This window comes from Amblyomma mixtum, chromosome 3 (assembly GCF_055824585.1).
Source record: "Amblyomma mixtum isolate Tamu chromosome 3, ASM5582458v1, whole genome shotgun sequence".
In the NCBI taxonomy this organism is placed as follows: Eukaryota; Metazoa; Arthropoda; class Arachnida; order Ixodida; family Ixodidae; genus Amblyomma; species Amblyomma mixtum.
In genome coordinates, this window is record NC_143014.1 from 220,950,687 (window position 1) to 220,970,594 (window position 19,908).

A 19,908-nucleotide genomic window follows, 5' to 3' on the forward strand; every position below is an offset into this window, starting at 1 on the left:
ATTTTGAGGAATAAAGTATTATACTGCTGATAACTATTAGTAGTAGTTTGTTAATAAAAAGATAAAAACATAGAAAATGTAGGCAAACAGGCTCAGGATGGATCGTCCAAAGCGTGCGTTTGTACGGACCGCACAGATATTGATCAAGGCAACCTTAACGGAGTGGAAACACCCTTCCAGCACAGGAATCTAGCCATCACGGCATCGTCGATCGACATCGAACGCGTATCACGAACGCACGCACTCTCGCTGTCATCCTCCTCTTGGGAAACAATAGAAGCTGCCGATAATGCCACGCGCTGGATACGCCGGCCCGCTGAGCAACACCCACTAGCACTGTCAGCTGATATCCGCGGAGGATTTCTCTTTTCATTATTGTTATTTTGCTTCCATCGTCTGCCGTAGCTTCCCAGGCGGCCTGCCGCTGCCCATTGTGAGCAGGCAGACGAGTTTCCAGATAGAGCACGTGGTCTTCCCAGAAGGCCCTTGTTTTATCGCCGAGATCTGATTACGAGGAGAAACTTGAAGCCGCGGTCGCTGTCGAGCGTCAGTCGCTTGCTGCGGAGTTCACTGCCGCCCGCGACATCCGCCTTCCTGCCGCCCCGAGGCCGATCGGGACAGCGCAGAGCGCAGCGAAAGGGAGCTGCCCTTACTCCTTGCTGATCCTTTGCGAATTCTCGGCGGTGGCCGCAGGCGGCAGCGGAAGGGTCGACCAGCTCAGCGAGCCTTGGAGGCCGCTGAAAACTCTCCAAATTACTCCATCCTGGCTTCGAGCCTTTTCGGAGGCGAACAGCCATGGGGCACATTCGAGCCGTTGTCCTTGCGGTCGTCTGTCTGGGGGCTGCCGTATCCTCGGCGCCTTCTCCGAAACGGACGGAGCAGAAGTGCGGATACGATGTGAGTATGCATGACGTTCAAAGGAAACTTGGCCGAGTACTCGGGCTGAATGCCTTTTGACGGAAAACCACCAATTTAATGCATTGTGTAACGTGGGAGCAAGAAGACACGCGAAGGGAGACAAAATATTGGCGAGCAAAATTGGTGACTTCCGTTCTATAGCGTCTCGCCGTCACGCGTGCCAAAACAGGCGCCTGGCACTGAGATTGCTTCCGGATGTTTTGTTCGGATTGAACGCGTCGAAACGGGCAACTAATAGAGTTGTCGCAAATATCCGAACAGGCCATGGAACGAATAGGACAGTCTGATGGTGAGGGCCTGCAGCAGTTTCAAATATCAGCGGCCAGGCAAAGCGAATTCCCAGGAATTTAAAAGCCGCGCTTTTTGCGGGAGTGTTCGTGCTGGAATTCGCCACGCTTGCGCTGACTGAGATAATCTCAACCCAGGGACACTTGAAACATCCTGTCTGTCCCCTTGTTGTGTTAATGTGCTTTGTGCTGAGGGAACGGAACCCTTTCTTCAATTATTATTATGTTGTTCGTTTTGTCTAAAGGATTTTTCTCTTCTGAGTTTTTTTTTGGGCAAGTGATGAAGAAGCTTCCGAGAACATTCCCCTATGCCCGTTATGTAGTAGAATAAAAATACTCGCTGAACCACTGTGAACACACGCTCATATGACATCGAAAGCAAAGAAAATATTTAATTAGAAAAACAAGTACAGCAACATTTTAACTCTTTTCAATACAGTTACTTCTAATATATTGTTTTGTTGCTTTGAGATGGACGCACAAAACGCACGGGATATTATTAGACAACAGTAACGTCATTAATTAACTGTTTTGGCTTCTATGTTGACATCTGTACCGTTACTTAAGTTAGCAGGAGCTACAATATACTATAGGGGAAAGAAATGCAGTCTGCAAAAACTTCATACCTCGGCTGTCGCTGGTGTAAAAAAAAGGCCTCTCTCTTTATGCCAGCTAACCCATTGAAAGAAAGGTTGAAATTGACGCAGTGAGCGTGTGTGTGCGTGCGTCTAAGCGTAGGCGCACACCTGTCAAGTTTGGCTAGTTATGAACACTTATGTGAGTGTGTTATGAAACATCTTGCGCTTATTGAACTTTTTTTGTTTTACAACATTGCACGCATGCGGTATAACTGGTCATTACAATATAAATACCCGTTCCTAAAGCATCTTCCGTTCTTAAAGAAAAAACCTGCTTAACCAACAGAAAACGTGCGAACTTCGCCTGCCTTCGAGGTGTAGTGAAAGCAACCTGTGTTCACCTTTTGGGTCATGTGATATCCAAGGCCCGTGTTTAGCACTGATTTATTTTGTTTCTTTCCGCTTCATTCCTGTTCTTCTCCACTATTGGTCGCTACCGACTGTGACGTCAGGGCCTGATAGCTAGCAAGCGGCGCCAACCACCGTATGGTGCCAGGGGCTGCGCTCACCTCGTTGAAAACAAAACAAAACAAACAACAAGCAATGGATAGGAAGAACAATCGTCACAATATGTGGCCACAGAGTTCTAATACACAGCGTTTGGGCAGGGTCAGCGATGTCCGTATGTGGACTGGGCCGTTTGTTGCGCAGTACTCTCGCGCTGCCCAGTTGCAACAGCCGACGTTGCGATAGCCGAATCACCAGCAAAGCATGGTTGCGTGGTATGCAGGGTAACTTGTGAGCCCCGAGGTCGCATTTTGTTAGGGTTATTTGTCCTTGACAATGTAGCTGTCGAATGCCATTGCATGATATCAACCCTGTTATTTCAGGCAGCAGCCACCAGTGATAAAATGGCATGTGAGTCTGGAAAAGATGATGATGTTGACTGATAATGAAGTACGGGGCCATACCCTTTAAATCGCTATAGAATGCGGTCCCTGGTGACTGTTCTCTACGTATACTAAAGAAATCCAATCTAAGCCCAAGAAAGATGATTGAACCTTAGCAATTCCATGCAGTAGGATGATAAATGTAGAGATCAAGAGCAATTCAGCAGAATTGAAGAGTACCCCCCAAAATTGTGTCCGTTTCTCATAAGCAAGGATTTACCGCGCTAAAACCCGCTGTATCGAATGTCAGTCGGCTGCGGTTACTCGGAACCTTCTGCGAAACTCGGTTCACACTCTGGATCTCGGGATCACAAAACGGGCGACCGGTTATTAGAAAAAAAAATTGCTTTAACTTTCGTATTTTTAAGTTTAAACATTCTTCAATGTCATTTATTTCCTGCAGTTCACTCAACTGCAAGCTCTGTGTAAGTTCTTTCCCTTTGCGTATGCCGCAGCTAAACAGCGCACAAAACAAAGAAAAACCTGTAGAGACGTGTTCGCTTCCGGCGCTAGGCTGTAAACAGCCGAAGTTTTTCAGACGTCATTTTACGTGTTTGCATAATTATGCGCATCTATGAATGAAAGTTGTAGATTGGGGCTTATACTACACTAAAGACGACAATATATCGTGATATCTGCGAACACACGGCAACGGGAATCATCTCCGACTAGGCCTATATGGCGAGTCCGGCGACCGCCATCTTGTCAGTTAACCCGTTCAACTGGGATCTCTGATCTAATTGGAACTGAACTGCCGCTGAGACCTGAACGGCAGACGACGCTGCCCTGTAACAGCGCTCAAGTGCCGTTGTGCTCAACTTCCGGTCAGCTGAACTACCGTTAAAAACTCGCGTGTAAAGCTGTATCAAAAACAAGGCATATTGCTCAGTGACATCCGCTTGGACAACCGCAAGGCAACATGGTGAACAACGCGAGTTTTTATGCGCCAACCACTTACTGGCATCCCCTTTATACTTCCTGCCATCGCTTTGTTGGTTCCCGCGAAGCTGAGGTTTATGCCAGAAGAGCAGCTTGGACTTGCGGTTTTCCAGCCTGAAGTGAACAGCGCAGAACGTAGGCGGAGACGCGAGACGACGACACAACAAGCGCCGACTTTCATGAACCTATTGGTTTCAATAGTTTGTTGGAAGTCAGCGCTTGTTGTATATTTGTCTCGTGCTCCCGTCTACGTTCTGCGCTGTTAACTTTGTGAGGGTTATGGTCACATGCATGCTATAGAAGGGCCGAGGCTCACCACATTACGTTGTCTGCAGGTGCTTCTAGCAGGGCGGAATTCTTACCGGCACGCGCACTGTCATACATTTCGGGCAATTACTCTTCCGAAAGCAAGCATAATGAAAATAAAACCGTTCCATTGACTATTGCAAGACAAATTACCGGGCGTCTTCTCGCTAAAAGCAGTCTACAAGCCTTGCGCAGATGCGCCAAGCTGGCTGCTTTCGGAGTGCCTACAAGTCACACTTCCAGTGTCGCTTGTTTAGAAATAAAACAGTTAAACTGTCGCATGCACCACGCGCTCTTTCCTAGACGGAGTCAATGTAGATTCTTATACCATGAGTAACCCTATGAGGGACCTGTTCTAAAATTTTCGTCCTGTCGATGAAAAACTGCAAAGCAAGGTTTGTTGAAAACTTAAATAAGAAAATAAAAAAGATACAGGCAGAAGGATTCCTCCGAGCAGTTTAGCGCTCTTACTCTATCTTTTTCTCGCTTATTTGTACTTCCGTACAGCCAAAGAGAAGCGACTGATACGCGCATGAATCACGGCCTTGTAATTAATCTAGGGGTGTGCGAATAGTACTTTTTCCAAACCGAATTGAATACGAGGACTCTAGCATTCGAGTCCAAAGAACGAATCAAATACGAATCGAATATTGAGAGAACCGAATCGAATACGAATCGAATATTTTTACGAATATTCGCTGCATGCGTGAATTTTCAATAAGCAGTCGTGGAAAACAGCGAAGCTCTGCTTTCGCAGTTATAGTTGTACCTCTTAAAACACGCAACACTGATCTCCATTTCAGAGGTCACAACGCGAAGTCAGTGCACTAACTTTGTCATTGTTATGTTATGCGCATAGCAGAATTTCATATTGCTGTTGATACAGGAAGATAGTAAACTAAAGCTTCACACCTCAATGCATGAGATGGGTGAGAGCTACGTATGAGGCAATGACTTCAAGGTCAGGCATAAAGGCCGGGTTTGCTGAACCTGCCTGGACCCTGCCGCGTCGTCCAATCTCTGAGGCCATGTATGTGGATTGTGAACACCACCACGTGAATGAGCCGCACCAAGGCGCTGAACCCTTTATTCAGCGCATTCCGATCGGCTTGTATGGTCCCGTTTTTGGAACAGTCGCGGATGAAAAATACGGTAGGCCTTAATAGAACTTCGCGCATTATTCGAAAAGAATTTGAAAACTTGAGAACATGTTCGTTTCGGTTGGAATAATTTTGAACATACCCTGTTTGATTTGTTCGAATAACCGAATAGGAGGATATATGATTATTCGAACAAATCAAATAGTGTATGTTCAAAATTATTTGAAATGAATAGATGCTCGAAACTGTCCGAAACGAATCGAATTTGATTTGTTCGAATAATCGAATGGGAGAATGTTTGATTCGGTTTTCGAAATTTCTGAATATTCGCACAGCCCTAGTAATTACTTACCAGCGCTCTTATGCGCGTCCTGGGTGCCCGCTCGATTTCAACACTACCAACTCCGCTTACCTTATAAGCGCATTGTTTTCGTGCAGCTAAGCTGTACACACTTGTTTTAAAATGTCATTACATCCTAAGCAATACCATATTTCTCAGAATACAGTCCGCGCGCTATACTCCTTAATGTTTCACATTATACTCATTATCTGCATTCGCCGATGGGGCAGTATTTTTGTGTTCAAATAAGCCCATACCAATATGCCGTCCCCAGCGCGATTTTCAAAACCACGAAATAATTTTTGGTCAAACTTGCGGTATGTTTGTGTTACCATGAACAGCGGGCTGACTAGCTGAGCTCACGTTCAGAGGGTGTAGCCAACGTTTTTAGATAAAGATCACTCTCGAGTCTCGCCACCACAGTGAAAAATAAAGCACGAGGCTGTTCATCGGCGCCTGACTTCCGTGACGCACACGTGTAGCCTTACTGATATCGCTAGTGGTCCAACGCAGTGTGCTGCGGCATGTTACGCCATCAGGCAGGGCGATAACGAAATCAGAGCAGCAATCAGCCCAGTCTGAGTGCTTTAGAAAAAAACAGAATGTCCGCTACGACTTTCAAAGCAGCGTCTCTCCGTTTTTTTTTTTTTTTTCAATGCCAGCCAGATACGGTTGACCAGACCGATCAAGACCCTATTCTATTCTCCTTTCCTACTTTTCCTCTTCGGCTAGCCTACGCGCTTGCTCCATGGCTGTGGGGGAGAGAACCAAGAGTACCTAGTGTTCCTGCATTTGCTCCTGCGACGGAACGTGGATGAACTGAAGCGACCGCATGCGGCCGCAAGCAGTTTCGCATATCGGCACAGCCAGGCGATCCTAGAATCGTTGCATCTGCTTAGTGCCACGTCGCGGCAACAAACTGAATTAATACGTCCTCAAGGCTCCCGCTGCGAAGCGAGTGATGCGGCAGGATTGAGAAAACAGGAGAGGCGTTGTTCGAACTATTAAGGGGACCGAAAACGGCTAACCTTGCAGTGGCGCAGAGCAGTAGCATGTGAACGAGAAAGTTTAAGTTAGTGGACTTCTCTGTTTACTGCTAGAAATGACGCGTTTAGTACTCATCTGTATTATATAAGTATGCGCTTATGAACGTATTTTGCTTCCTGTGTACTATTGTTATGGAGGAATGAGTTTATGAATTCTCTGTAAAAATTGCCCACTGCTCTGAGTGTAAGAGCGAAAAGGGGGTTATAGTTCGTCAGGCAACTTTGCCTTTTTGTCGCGTCCTCGGCAGCCAAAGTGTTGTCTGAAATAAACTTTTAAACTTTTGGTTGATAAAAAAAAAAACGCGCAACCGACGACCAAAGTGAACATACAAACTGGACAGAGTCGAAGCGTATTTTCCAAGACTTAGTACAAGCATCTGAGACAATGAGTGCGTGTACGGTCTGGAACAAACTTTTATGGGATGCAGTTGCACAAATAAATTAAAAAATATATTCTCCGTGCTCGGCCGCTACTGAGTCAGCTGGCATTATTTCAACTTAGGCAGCAAATTATTAGTAGAGCTCAATCATAATCTGAACGCAACGCATGAACACAACTGTTCTTTGAAAAGTGCTGCTTACTCACAATTAATCTTGCATTGCAAAGAATGCAGCTCCACTCACAGCTTCAGCGTTACAAAGGTAAATTACATGTGGTAATTGCGGAGGCTTCCTTTTTTTTCTATCCTCAAAAATCACTCACATATGCGAGCTTCTCTTCTATTGACTTGCCTGAAAGTGAAATTCTGTATCCTCTACGCCTAGTTGATGAGTGCGTCGTGGCCGTTTTCAGCGCTGAAGTGCTGCTGTTGTTTCAGGGAAGCCCGTCACTAACTTTTTCAAAGAGGCTTCTTCAGGTAAGAGTACGCCTTTAGCGGTGCAGTAATACCAGTGTTGATGGACACCAGAAAACCGGTGATTCGCTTTAACTAGCAAGCTTTATTTACGTTTTGTGTATTTTATTTACGTTTTGCGTACGATACTAGTATCTCATGCTTCATGATCCTATTTGCAGAGCTGCCCGAAGACAAAGCCGGACATGTTGAACGTCCACTTGCTGGCTCACACGCACATGGATCTCGGATGGCTCAAGACGGTCGACCAATACTTCTACGGAAGTGAGACGCGTTATGTTCGCTTTTGTTCGCGCTCTTGACACGGTACAGAGGTACTTACGTTGGCGCAGTGTGAATTTCCCTAAGCAATGCCCGATTAACTTCTTGAGTGTTTGTGACTCCTTTGATTTCGTTACTAATATATCGGTGGAGAGCTTTCACTGACACGCCTCTTATCGGAAGCTTGAAGGATTATGTCAGATTTTCCTTTTGAATGTCATTTCTGTCGTAACGACCATCTATCAAAATCATGTTTTCTAAGAAAACTACGAAGTCTTGTTTAAGCGACAGCTCTTCTTGAGTAGCGTTGGCAAGCCGCGGCAGCCAAATGAAAAGGCAGCCACCCGTCACAGGAAGTACGTGAGTTTTGGAAACTCTCCGAAGCGTGGGACACGCCACGTAATCACTGCGTAGAAAAGATAAGGGAAACTCAAGAACAAAATGTCACAGGGCGCATGGGTCCTGGTACTCGCCTTGCGCCTCGAAGTTTTGCCACGCCGAGCTAGCTATGCACAAACATTATGTCCAGCACAAGAGGCCATTTGTGTACAGCTTAATTTCTTTCCGTCTTCGCGGCTTAAGTCACAGTTGAATAAACGAGAATATAGGAAACAATGGAGCATGGCATAGAAGTGGTGCTAACTTTTAACGTAGCATACGACAAGGTAAAGTGATAACCCCTTCGGACCCGCATTGCGTTCCACTGTCAAGGGAAGGTTTCTCGGTTTTGGGGCGTTTAAGGTCCCTAAGCGACCCAGACTGTGAGGGACGCCGTAGTGGAGGGCTACGGAAAATTCGGACCACCTGGGGTTCTTTAACGGGCACTGACAGCGCACAGTACACGGGCCTCTAGCACTTCGCCGCCATCGAAATGCGACCGCGGCGGCCGTGATCAAACCTGCGTACTCGGGACAGCCGTCGAGCACCATAAACTCTGAACCACCGCGGCAGCTTATATTATCGAGGGAAATTTGAAAATTTTGGTGTGTATATATATTTGATTTGATTTCATTTGATTTGATTTATTTTTAGTTTTAAGAAAATGGCGGAAACAGGCAAAAGCTGCATAAAGCAGCGTAAAGCATAAAGGCCCTCAGTCCCAGTACAATGGCAGCAGCAGAGAAAACACATGCACAGTTTCTTATAGCACTGTTAATGAATAAATGAGTCAGCTTAAACAACCTCACAAATTAAACAAAAACTTATAAAGCCCCCTTTTTCACAAAAAACATGAATGGTTGAAAAACTTTAGGAATTGACGCACGGCGCACACTTTTACACGCTCAAGGAATTTCAGCTATTCTTGAAAAAAAAAAAACACACGCACACACACACATTATACCCAAATTAATATATTACTTATCATCCGATGCTGTTGCCGCAAGGAAAACTCACCAATAGTGTCCGTTATTAAAGCATTCCACCGTGTCAGGGAAGAAATAGATGACAGAACTAGACAGACAACTTCAATCTTTTTTTTATTTTTTTAGAAAAGCGATCCTTCTTTTCTTATAGGCACGAAATAGCTCTGAAATGAATTGGTCGATGCAGAAAACAGGACAGCCGCAAACTCGCAAGTGATTTTCACATTCGCGTCCGGTGGCCTTCGTTGTACAATCTCACTTATTTCATTATCAAAACTACGACGACCACAAGCTCAGTGAACTCGAGCTCTTAACGTTTTTTAGCTCACCACTTGGTTGCAACAATGGCTCAAACGTCGTTTCCTATCGCCTTGACTGGTGCTTAATGGGTGGTCTGACCGCTGATACGGGGTCGCTTGCAATGGGCGCTTTCTCAGAGCGTTCAGAAGCAGTACTAAATTAAGTTGTCACGAAGCAGCCAATTAAGTCTTCTGAATAATGTTTATGTATCTCTTGACTGCACCTGTACAGAAAGCCAGTAACTGCTATACTAGGTGACCTGCACCTCTATTCCTATGTGCTGCTCAGCGGTGGGCATTCGCTGTACACACTTCGATGACATCACAGTCAGCAGACCTAGCCGGCTCTGCCCGGAAAGCCCGAGCGGGCGGATAGCCAATTTGCGTCACCCACCGACAATCACCAGCGATAATAACGATTATAGCGCACGCATTATTTCACTTCAGTTGCCTTATCTGCTTCTGGAATTTTGAGTGCGCAAGGGGTAGTGCAGACAAAGAAATCCTGTTTTTCGCGTATTTTTTTGTTTTATATGTAGCCATTAGGCTTCGTGCCATTAGCTGGTAACAAATAAACATTAATTAATCAGTCGATGTTGTATGTGTGACCGTCATCACCGCACATAGGAAATTGCATTGTTTGAAAGCACCGCCGCAGTGGCTAGCTAGGTCGTGGGTTCGATTCTGGCTGCGGCGGCTGCATTTTGATGGAAAAGACAGCTGGAAATGCGGACAGAAATGCAAAAAAAAAAGCGCCCATTTGCACTGCGATGTCAGTGCTCAGATCCTCATATGATCGAAATTATTTCGGAGACCTCCACTATGGAATCCCACATAGCACATATGTCGATTCCGGAAGGTAAACCCCCCAGTTTACAACTGTACTGTATGAAAGAACGAACGAGGGGAAGTATACCTATATGCGCTCCTGGCAGTCTGATTAAAAGTATTTTCGACGATTAGAGGCTTTTTTTTTCATTTTACAAGAATCGAGATAAGACATCGTGTCTCTTTGAGCAGCTAATATTTATTGCCTCTCATTGGTTGCAAGGAAAGGAGCCTCCGAGAGTTGCACCTAAGACTCAAAACGGCAGTAACCCGAGCTGGAGTTGCACAGCGCGCAATCGCAACATCACGATAACGCAGCTGGTTATCGATAGATGTCGTCTCATGTATAGCTGGCTCAATATACAGGGTCTGTTCTGAAAGTAGTAGGACTGGTTTTTTCCTGGGCGAACGGGCGGATGAGAGGTGGTCTGCGCGTGCAGGATCGTTGAAGGGGATATTGGGAATGCTGGGGAAAATCGGCAGTCGGCTCTCGGCCGTTGAAGAGAGGAGGTCGCTTGTACTGTGTACCCCTGTCGAAACGTCTCGTCACGCAGAATCATCGAGCGTTTACTGGATCAGCGATACGCGATCAAATTTTGAGTAAATCTTGGTAAAACGGGCAAAGAGACTCACAGCATGATTAAGGAGGCCTACGGTGACGCTTCCATGGGTAGATCAGGTGTTTTTGAGTGGCACAAGCTGTTCCGAGAAGGTAATGAAAGAGTGGAGGAAGACGACCGCTCCAGACGCCCTTCGACCAGCAATACCAACGAAAATGTGTAGGAAGTGAAACATTTACTTAACAGTGATCGTGAATGAATATCAGAATGATTGCTGATGACTTGAGCATTCCTCAAACCGAAGTTTTTGAGATCGTGACAGAAAACTTATCCATGAGGAAAGCGTGCGCGAAGTTGGTGCCGGGAGTTTTGTCAGAGGAGGAAAAGGCCAACCGGTAGGATCTTCTTCATCATGTGAATGAGGACCCCGATTTTTTGCCCAGCACAAGGCGGCAACGCTGCCTCAGCCCCCCTACAGCCTCGACATGGCCCCGCCAGACTTTTTTCTATTCCCGAGAATAAAATCGACGCTCGAGGGGAAACATCACGGATCGGTAGAGGTGGTTCAACAGGCCGTGACGAGGGAGCTAAACAGTATTCCGGTCCAGGCGTTCCTGGAGACGTACGAAAACTGTAAAACTCACTGGCAGCAGCGTGTAGGTGCGGAAGGGTTCTACCTTGAAAAATTGTAATCGTTTGTGCTATTCTCTTGTATAAATTTTGTTTAAAAAAATGAGTCCTGCTGCTTTCAGAACAGACCATGTATATAAGAGACCTGGCATTCTTTGCAGCGCCTTCCACTTCAGTTGCTTGAAATCACGTAGCTTCCAGATATTTGTTACATAGACTGCAGATATTTCTCATAAAAAAACGGGCAGCACTGAGCTTGCCAGAACCGGCTCTAGCTTACGCAAAGCTGCCCGTACGTAAGCACCTCTCGTGATTGTCCGCTGCCATGACTGTCTTATCACTGGCTATCAAGAGCGGCCATGTGTTCAAGGGCGTCGGCTGATTAGAAACATTTTTCAAGCGCACCTTTCTATGGAGCCTGAAACAGATATCTGCAACCTATCTCTAAGCTGGTTAATCACACAATACACTTTTTGTGCACCCTAGACGTGCTCAGAAATGCACCCTGGATGCCAAAAAAGTCATTTTCATTGCTCGAGTCGCGTTCCATAAACTTAAAAAATAATGTAACCAGCAACGAAAACGGGAACACAAGAAGTGCACAAAACAGCGCTAGACTAACCGTTGTTAGTCCAGCGCTGTCCTCCGTACTACTTGTGTTCCTGTTTTCGTCACTGGTTACATAATGTTTGATTCACACCAACTAAATAAAGCTGAAATTTGGGCCAGTTGGTGTGTATTCGTATTGCCCCAACACCGCAACAAGGACGGGACGAGAAGGAAACAACAGACAAGCGCTTGTCTGTTGTTTCTGTTTCGTCCCGTTCTTGTGCTGTTGAGGCAATATGGTCACACCAACTAACCCTTATGGTTACCCTGTTGTCATAAACTTATAACGGCGGGTGCACGTTAGGAGTTCCTTTCAGAGGAAAACCCGGTGTCGTAGTCGGCGTGTTGAGGAAATCCTGATTGGTCGAGAGGGTCATGACGTCACAACCACATCACCTCACGCGGTTAATTCAAACACCTCACAACGATCACACGTTACAACAGTGCTGACAAAGCCGTCGAGGGCTATGTACTCTCGACCACTTAACGCGATCTCTTAGCACCAAGCTCTTTCCGACGAATAAAATGTTTTACAATCAATTACAACAGTGATGATGTCACTACACAATTCCTCATTGGCCTACTGGGTCGTGACGTCATTTAATCCCCCATATCCTAGTGCCTCCGAAGAAAGAAAAGCAATTGCGCTGAAAAAGAAGAATGGTCCAGCCGGTACTCGAATCGCTGCCTATTGGGTCGTGAGCCTGGAGCGCTGCCCCTCGACATCCTGCTCTTAGAGCGCTGATTTAGGGGCTTTATGCAGCCACCACATATCGCATAGTTGACAAAGCCATCGCATTGCACTAAGGCTACTTACGCGTCCCGAGAATTTCTTGCGTGTTCATAGGGTATCTAGTTTATGGCAGTTTCAACATCCCTAGCGCTACACGGTTTGGGGTTGATGGAATTATACCTGGTTGAGTAGCCTTTTGCGGTTTCTCGGGTTACTAAGGTTCACGCAAAAAGTGGGCAAAAAAGTTTTTTTTTTTTGCAGAAATAACGCTCACGCATAGAGTCCGGGCACCACGGTCCCAAGCTCGCAAAACCATATGGTTTGGTTTGTTACGGTTTAACGTCCCAAAGTGACTCAGGCTATGAGGGACTACGTAGTGAAGGGCTCCGGAAATTTCGACCACCTGGGGTTCTTTAACGTGCACTGACATCGCACAGTACACGGAGCTCAGATGTGGCTGTTTGGTCGGATCGGTGCTGTCATGACCTTCAAACTTTTCGGCCGACAAAACGTCTTCAATCTGCGTTATAAATTGTAGCGAAGTAAACCAGAGAGCGGCGCATTAACTATGGTGTTCTTTTCGCGCGGTTTTCCGCGGATTTTTGTGCGTTTTTCCCGGCTCCGAGTTTTGGTAGCCTTCGGTGTGCACGTCGCTGTTTCATCCCTGCCCTCCTTTGTCTTTTCCAGCCAACAACGGGAACGCGAACGTGGGCGTACGCTACATCTTCGAGAGCGTGTTGAGCGAACTCGAGAATGACCCGCGAAGGCGGTTCATCTTCGTGGAGACCGGTTTCTTCAACCTGTGGTGGAGGAAGCTCAACGAGACCAAGAAGGAACGCTTCAATGCCCTCGTGCAGTCTGGTAACGTCTTCGCTTATGCCGCCATAATTATGTCGCATGTCATGCAGCCTGGTTTAACCTCAAAAGAAAATCTTTTTTGCTTTTCCAAGGTGCGGCATGATATCTAGATACAGTGATATGCCACGTAAACCAACGTCGTTTCAACGAACTTTTCAGATAAACGAACTTTCGCGAAATCTCCTGCCGGAAAGACATTGTATACAACGCGAACGAGTTTCAGTTGAACGGGTTCCAGCTCACTGCAGCTTTCAGCCCAGCGAAGACTTTGGAAACCTGAAACGTACACCTTCGTGTCAGAATGGATAGTTTCAGCAAGCATGAAACAATTTTCGTCCACGAAACTGCTGTCACTGCAGCTTCGAAAATGCGCATACATTTTGCACGCCGAAGTTCACTGGGGAATTACCGCAAGATATCAAATCTGCTGTACACAGTAAATGCATACTCTAAATATTGCGGAACGGGCGCTTGTTGAAACCATTGCAATTTTCGACGTTTACCTCGCACCACCAAAACAAATCGAATTTCATTTCAGAAAACTTTCAGTTAAGCGAGAATTCAGCCCCTGAAGTTTCCCTTAAAGTCCCTTGAAGTTTGTTCAACTGGTAATTCACTGTATGCCTGAAACTGGGAGCAGTGCTAGTAATATAGACCCCAAGTGTAAGCAACACTTTACGTTAGAGTTTTATTGCATTAGGGAGAAGGGGAGAGCACGTTTAAGCTCCATGCAATAGTTTGATGCATCATCATCCTCGCTTCTAAGGTGTGTGTATCCGTGCGGTTTGTTTTTACTTTATTATTTTAACGGGCATTAATCCCGACTGCCGTAACCGGGACATTGCATTTTGCGCAATAGGACGTGTGACAGTGACAAGAACGTCCCTTCTGAAACGGTTAGACAAACTATCTTTCGTTTACAGAACCTTGCAAAGACGACAAACGCGCGAGTGATCAAACAGAAGTTCCCCGGTAGCTGCAAGCGTACAAGACCTTGAGGTAGCCGCATAACGCAAAGAAATTACTTCGCTTAGTTCTGATGAAGGTTGTGTTCAAGATGGTATTTCCAAAAAAAAAAAACATTGCAAAAGCTCTCCACACGGCACGGCTAATATGGTGCACTGTCGCATGGTGCAGGCGTCATGGAATTCATCAGCGGTGGCTGGGTGATGAGCGACGAAGCGTGCGTCCACTACTCGAACACCATCGACCAGATGACCTACGGCATACGCAAGCTCAACGACACGTTCGGAAAATGCGGCGTGCCAAAGATAGGATGGCAGATTGATCCGTTCGGCCACTCCAGAGAATACGCCTCTTTGCTGGCTCAGGTAAAACGCCTAACGGAGCCCAAAAGCGGGCCGCCCACTGCAGCTAGCTGCTGCGAGAGGTGCAAACACCTGCTTTAGCATTGACGAAAAAAAAAGTATGAAAATAGAGTCGCAGAAGGGCAGAGTAAAGAGGGAACCCTACACGTGCTGTCGAATGCGGAGGCTGTTGTTAAGCCGCCTAACCTTTTGAAAATGCATCGCTGTTTAATTTCCGAGCATTCACCCGGTAACATACCAGTTGCCGTCATAATTAGATTGCTGTGCTTAATAATTTTCTCGTTAGTTCAGAACACGTACTCCAACTGTAAAACTCCGGAGACGAGCAATGGTTGATATTAAAATGCAAAAAATTATGCGAAAGAATCCGGGACAGAGGCAAAGAGCAAAATAAGTTCAAAAACTTGACCTCCTCGGTATTTCACTGTTTGAAAATTGGCTAAATATCTCCTATCATACTAAATAACAGATAGCGTGGAGAGAAGGTTGTTAAACTATCTATAAAATATCTTCAAGGAGCGTAACGGGCGTGCATCCAGCAATAGGGGATATGCGAAATTTCGCAAGTGCTCTTTTTCACACAATGTTGCCCATGAAAGGTGGCTGACCATGCGTTTGCAACTGAAACTAGTCAAGAAGGACTAGTTCTTCATTTGATGTTTCCAAAATACGTTTCGTGCATTCTATCCACACCCTTAGCGCCAGTCCTATAGCCCTCGCATTTTTTTTTTTATAGAGAAGTCGGCCATCTTGTCTTTGGAAACAGTTATGTGGAAAAGAGCACTTGCGGAATTTTGCATATCCCCTACTGTGGAAGTTGGTCAATTTTGCTTTCGGCTGAGACTGTAGAGAACAGTTCTTGCAAATTGTTTTGTGCTGGGAAAGCACAGGAGAACAAATTGCCTGCTGCTTTTTTGGGGGGTGATCTGCGTGGTCTAGTAAACATGGAATAAAGATTTGTAAAACCTGCTAAAGTTCGCTAACCTTAGTGCGTACATTTTAGCCTGGGGACCCTGCTGACCTGATAGAGTGATCTCAAGTTATATAGTAATGACTGAACACTTCGGAGACTGTTAAATTAGCAACAAAACTGCACTAAGTACAATGCTCAAAATAAAAAAAATCTCAGGAACGTTGTGTGGTTTTGTATGCCTCAAGAACGCGATGATGTGAACGTGCATTTTTTTTTTTTTGCTTACAGATGGGAATGGACGGGTACTTCTTCGGGAGAGTTGACTACCAAGACTTCAGAGCACGCAAGAACGACCAACGGCTAGAGTTCATTTGGAGTGCGAGCGAAAACCTAGGTAGGCATATCTGGCCGGTTGTTGGGCACCACGTGAATGCAGGGCCTTTTTGGAGCCGTAAACTCACACGGGGAGGGATTACCCTTGTTTATTGTTTTGTCTGTCACGATAAAGAGCAAAAAGATATCGGAAAGACATCTTGGGGATGGTATAAGCGCGCAGTCAGTTAGACTAATTTAATCCTAGTTTAGAAATAGCACTGAGAACTTAGAAGAGTAAAAATGGGTGCTTTTCTACTTGCATTGCGCATCACCTTTTGAGGTTGTGCGAGTGTCGGAGTAACTTGAATTTCATGTCGATAAAACCATGGGAGTTGTCGACTCGTAGTTTAGCAAGTACTCTACTGGAAGCAGTCTTCGTGGTGAAGAAACAGTGTTTACGGTGCAGCAAAGCGGGGTCTGCATAAGATGGGCCATTTGGTCGTTATCTTATATGTGTAAAGTGGCTGTTTAGTCGCTATTATGCTCGTTAACACAAAAGTGTAAAATGATCACGTACGAATAGAGGATTCCTACTGTCATAGTTTAGAAGTTCAATTAACCTTACGGTCCTCGAATTGACGAAATTAGAAGCCTTTCGCGTTTCTTACCTGAATGCGAACGTTGCGGTTTTTGTACGGGAATTGCGCTTATTCCGCGCAGAACGGTCGGTCACTCGAAGCAAATTCAGCAGCCCGGCTTCCTTAAAAAAAATTTGCTTGCATGGGAAACATGGTTGCGCCCGTTTACAAACAATGCAAACTCTATTTCTGGTGTTTTGAATTTGCGAGCTTTAAGTTGTGGCAGCGCACTCAATTTTCGATGGTGTGTCCGGATAGCACCCTGACACATTTGAGATGCCTCATTACTGCTAGAGATTGCTGCTAGAGGTGACTGAAATGTTCACCCGACCAGTTTTTTAACAGTATCGCAACAGTGTCGAACGAATGGCCGTACTGTGCTCTGTGACAGAACGAAGCGGCAAAACCAGATTAAAACGTCAAGCACTTTGGGCGCATGTCCGCATCCTATGGTGTTTCGCCACCTCGCTTCGTCGCAGGTCGCTTTACTGCCGTTTGTTCTACACCGTTCTGATACTGTCAAAGAACTGGCCGGATGTGCATGCATAAGGTATTACTCTTATTTTTGTCCGCTCTGTCGAAATAAGACGCGTATGCTCAAATCGACGGAACTGCTTGACGAGTGAGGTTGCATCAACATCGAAGCGGCTATTTCTGAACCTGCTCTATCATAATTATATCTAACTTTATAGAATACGAAAGATTTACAAATAATTTAGGCACTTTCCTAAACTGAATGCCAAGTGTACGCCAGGCTACAGCAAATGCTGCACTGCTGCTGTAGAGCTACAGTGCGTTAATTGATGTAGCTTTCTTAATGTTTACAGGTGCCATGATATGCCCACACAGAGTAACTAGAAAATGTTAAATACCGTTTTTATGCTGCTCACGGTAGCTAGGACTGGCGCCTTTCACGTGTTCACCCATTTCCTGTAAGAATAAGAGAAATTAATAATTTTCAATTTCCCGACCTTTTGTCTCATCCCACAGGGAAAGCTGCCAACATCTTTACTGGTATTCTTCCAAACACCTACAGCCCCCCAAAAGGATTTTGCTTCGATATTTACTGCAACGATGATGCTATTGTGGCAAGTATCTCGATTTGCCGCTATTTCTTGGTGCCGCAGGTTGAAATACTGGTCAACGAGTGGATAGGATTTCTCGGGATGCATACCTCAAATAAATATTTAAAATTTTGAGGGAGCGTGGGCCGCATGATATCGCTTATTCCAATCCGAGTCTAACAGATGTGCTGACGAGGTGCCGGTGCTGGCTAAAAAAGTTACGAACAGTTTTTGAATGCTCCGGTTTTTAAAACGCAATGCGTGATGTTGCTGCTTCATTACAACATACTGAAAACCAGCGCTGGCTGTCTCACGATGAGGAACAACTGTTAACACGCCTGCATTTAAAAAGAGCCTTCAGGGACAGATACGCACGTCGTATAGTGTTTACGTGCCCTGACCAGGCAGACATACGCCGATAGTGCGCTCCTGAACACCGTTTTAGAGCGTTAGACCTAATACTCTCAATACTCAAGGTCGCGTTAGTATGAAACAAGGTCATTCAAGTGGGACCAGGGGATGGTACCATTGGTACAGAGATTGTGGACCACCTAACTGGTGCAGAATGTTCGGAGTGGTATCAAACAATTCAGCGCGTTACGGAGCATAAGATTACTGGTCTAATCAAAGCGCAGCAAATCATAGGGATTCGCAACGACGACCTTTGGTTCCCCAAACCGTGACTTCTTGAAATTTCAAACGTCCATTACGACCAAACTGACGTAGGACTTGACGTAGGACATTCAAAGTGGTATCGAACGATTTGTCTTCTTGCGCTGTATACGCTGGTATCAAAAAAGTAGATATCCGGGTATAACAAAACATTTGTACCAGATATAGGGAAGATGGCTAATGACGCAATATTATTTCGATATTTTGCAAACGCTCAATACTCATACGCTGCCTCAGCGTGCGTTTTGCTCTTTTTTAGGCGTGTGTGAACATCACGTTTTCCGGTTACGAATGGAACACGAATAGTTAGCTTCCAATATGTAATCTAACATCGAACTTTGAGGAGATGCAGTTTTAAGAATATGATTTTTATTTCGCATGCTCGAACGTTAATTTGGTTGAGATTTAACCATTAATCCTTACCGATAACGAGACAGTTCGAATCAGTACGATCACAGATTGAAACAGAATCTTTGCGAGAACAGCATGACTATCCTTTCTTAATCGTAAAAGACCCTGATGGAGCAGCGGAAAATTGTTCCAGATTAGAGCACCGTAGTTACCCTCGCAGAAATCTTAATTTACCGCAAGAAAAAGTGGCATAAAATTTCTCACGCTGACTTGAAAAAATATTATGTAAAACAGTTACGATATGAAAAGTCATGCCTAAGATGGTGCACCAAGCCGCCATGTTTCTCGGTCATGAAAGCTCGCCAAACTATGGTCACAATAGCCAAACCTTGCACGCGAAGAAAACCAATGCTTGTGAATGCAGTCGCAGATTTTTATTTTTTTAGTATATTCGTTCTGTTTCGAATATACTAAGAAAAAAGAAAATGGAGCCTTCGAATAGAATACGGATATTCAATACATAATATTTGACTCGTATTCAAATTTTTCAAATATTCGCGCACCCCTCTGCTGCTCCCGTGTGACGTAAAAACCACAGCTAGGCACAGTAAGATAGATAACGGCGCGTTTGGAGAAAGCGTTAAATCTGCCGTTTGACACGAGTGTATGCCGTTGAGGGAGTGTTGGAGTGGAAATCATGACTTACATGTGGTTATATTATTCTCCACAATACCGGTTCATGCACAGCAATTTGTTTCAGTCGGAACAGAACAGGAGGAGTGCGAAGGATTCTCCCGCAAAGCATGCCTATTCTAAAATTAGAACATTGTCTGTTAATCGATAGTATTGCCGATGTGCACTGTCTCTTAAAACATATTATGGGATTAAATGCACTAACTTCTGGACAGGGCATGCTGGCGCGGTTTAGGAAGAGTGGTCATCGCTCTTTCGAGCAGAAAATCAACAGCGCTGGTATTTAATCTATCTTAACTTAGATCTCTTTTTGATGTTTCGGTTTCATTTGTCGCTTAGCGTGCACTCAGCCCCGGGTGTGTTGCATGGCAATGGTCGCATTTCCTTGCAAGTTTTTTTTCTTCCTAGTTCGTTATTTTTCCTCTCTCATCAGTGGTCGCTGTTGCCTGTGGCGCCAAAAACAGTGGTGAAATG

The 19,908-nt window shown here is 45.3% G+C and overlaps 1 protein-coding gene across 2 annotated transcripts in view; it reads left to right on the forward strand.

The window, feature by feature from the left end:
• The first annotated feature begins 513 nt into the window (after positions 1–513).
• Positions 514–19,908, forward strand: part of LOC149353755 (lysosomal alpha-mannosidase-like) — a 45,976-nt gene continuing 26,581 nt past the window's right edge. For both annotated transcript variants that reach the window (XM_089582811.1, XM_089582812.1), the window contains exons 1-6: positions 514–897; positions 7,480–7,582; positions 13,290–13,463; positions 14,598–14,791; positions 15,990–16,095; positions 17,645–17,742. In XM_089582811.1, coding sequence (XP_089438937.1) covers positions 796–897; positions 7,480–7,582; positions 13,290–13,463; positions 14,598–14,791; positions 15,990–16,095; positions 17,645–17,742 — 777 coding nt within the window. In that variant the 5' untranslated portion in view covers positions 514–795. The remainder of the gene's footprint in view (positions 898–7,479; positions 7,583–13,289; positions 13,464–14,597; positions 14,792–15,989; positions 16,096–17,644; positions 17,743–19,908) is intronic.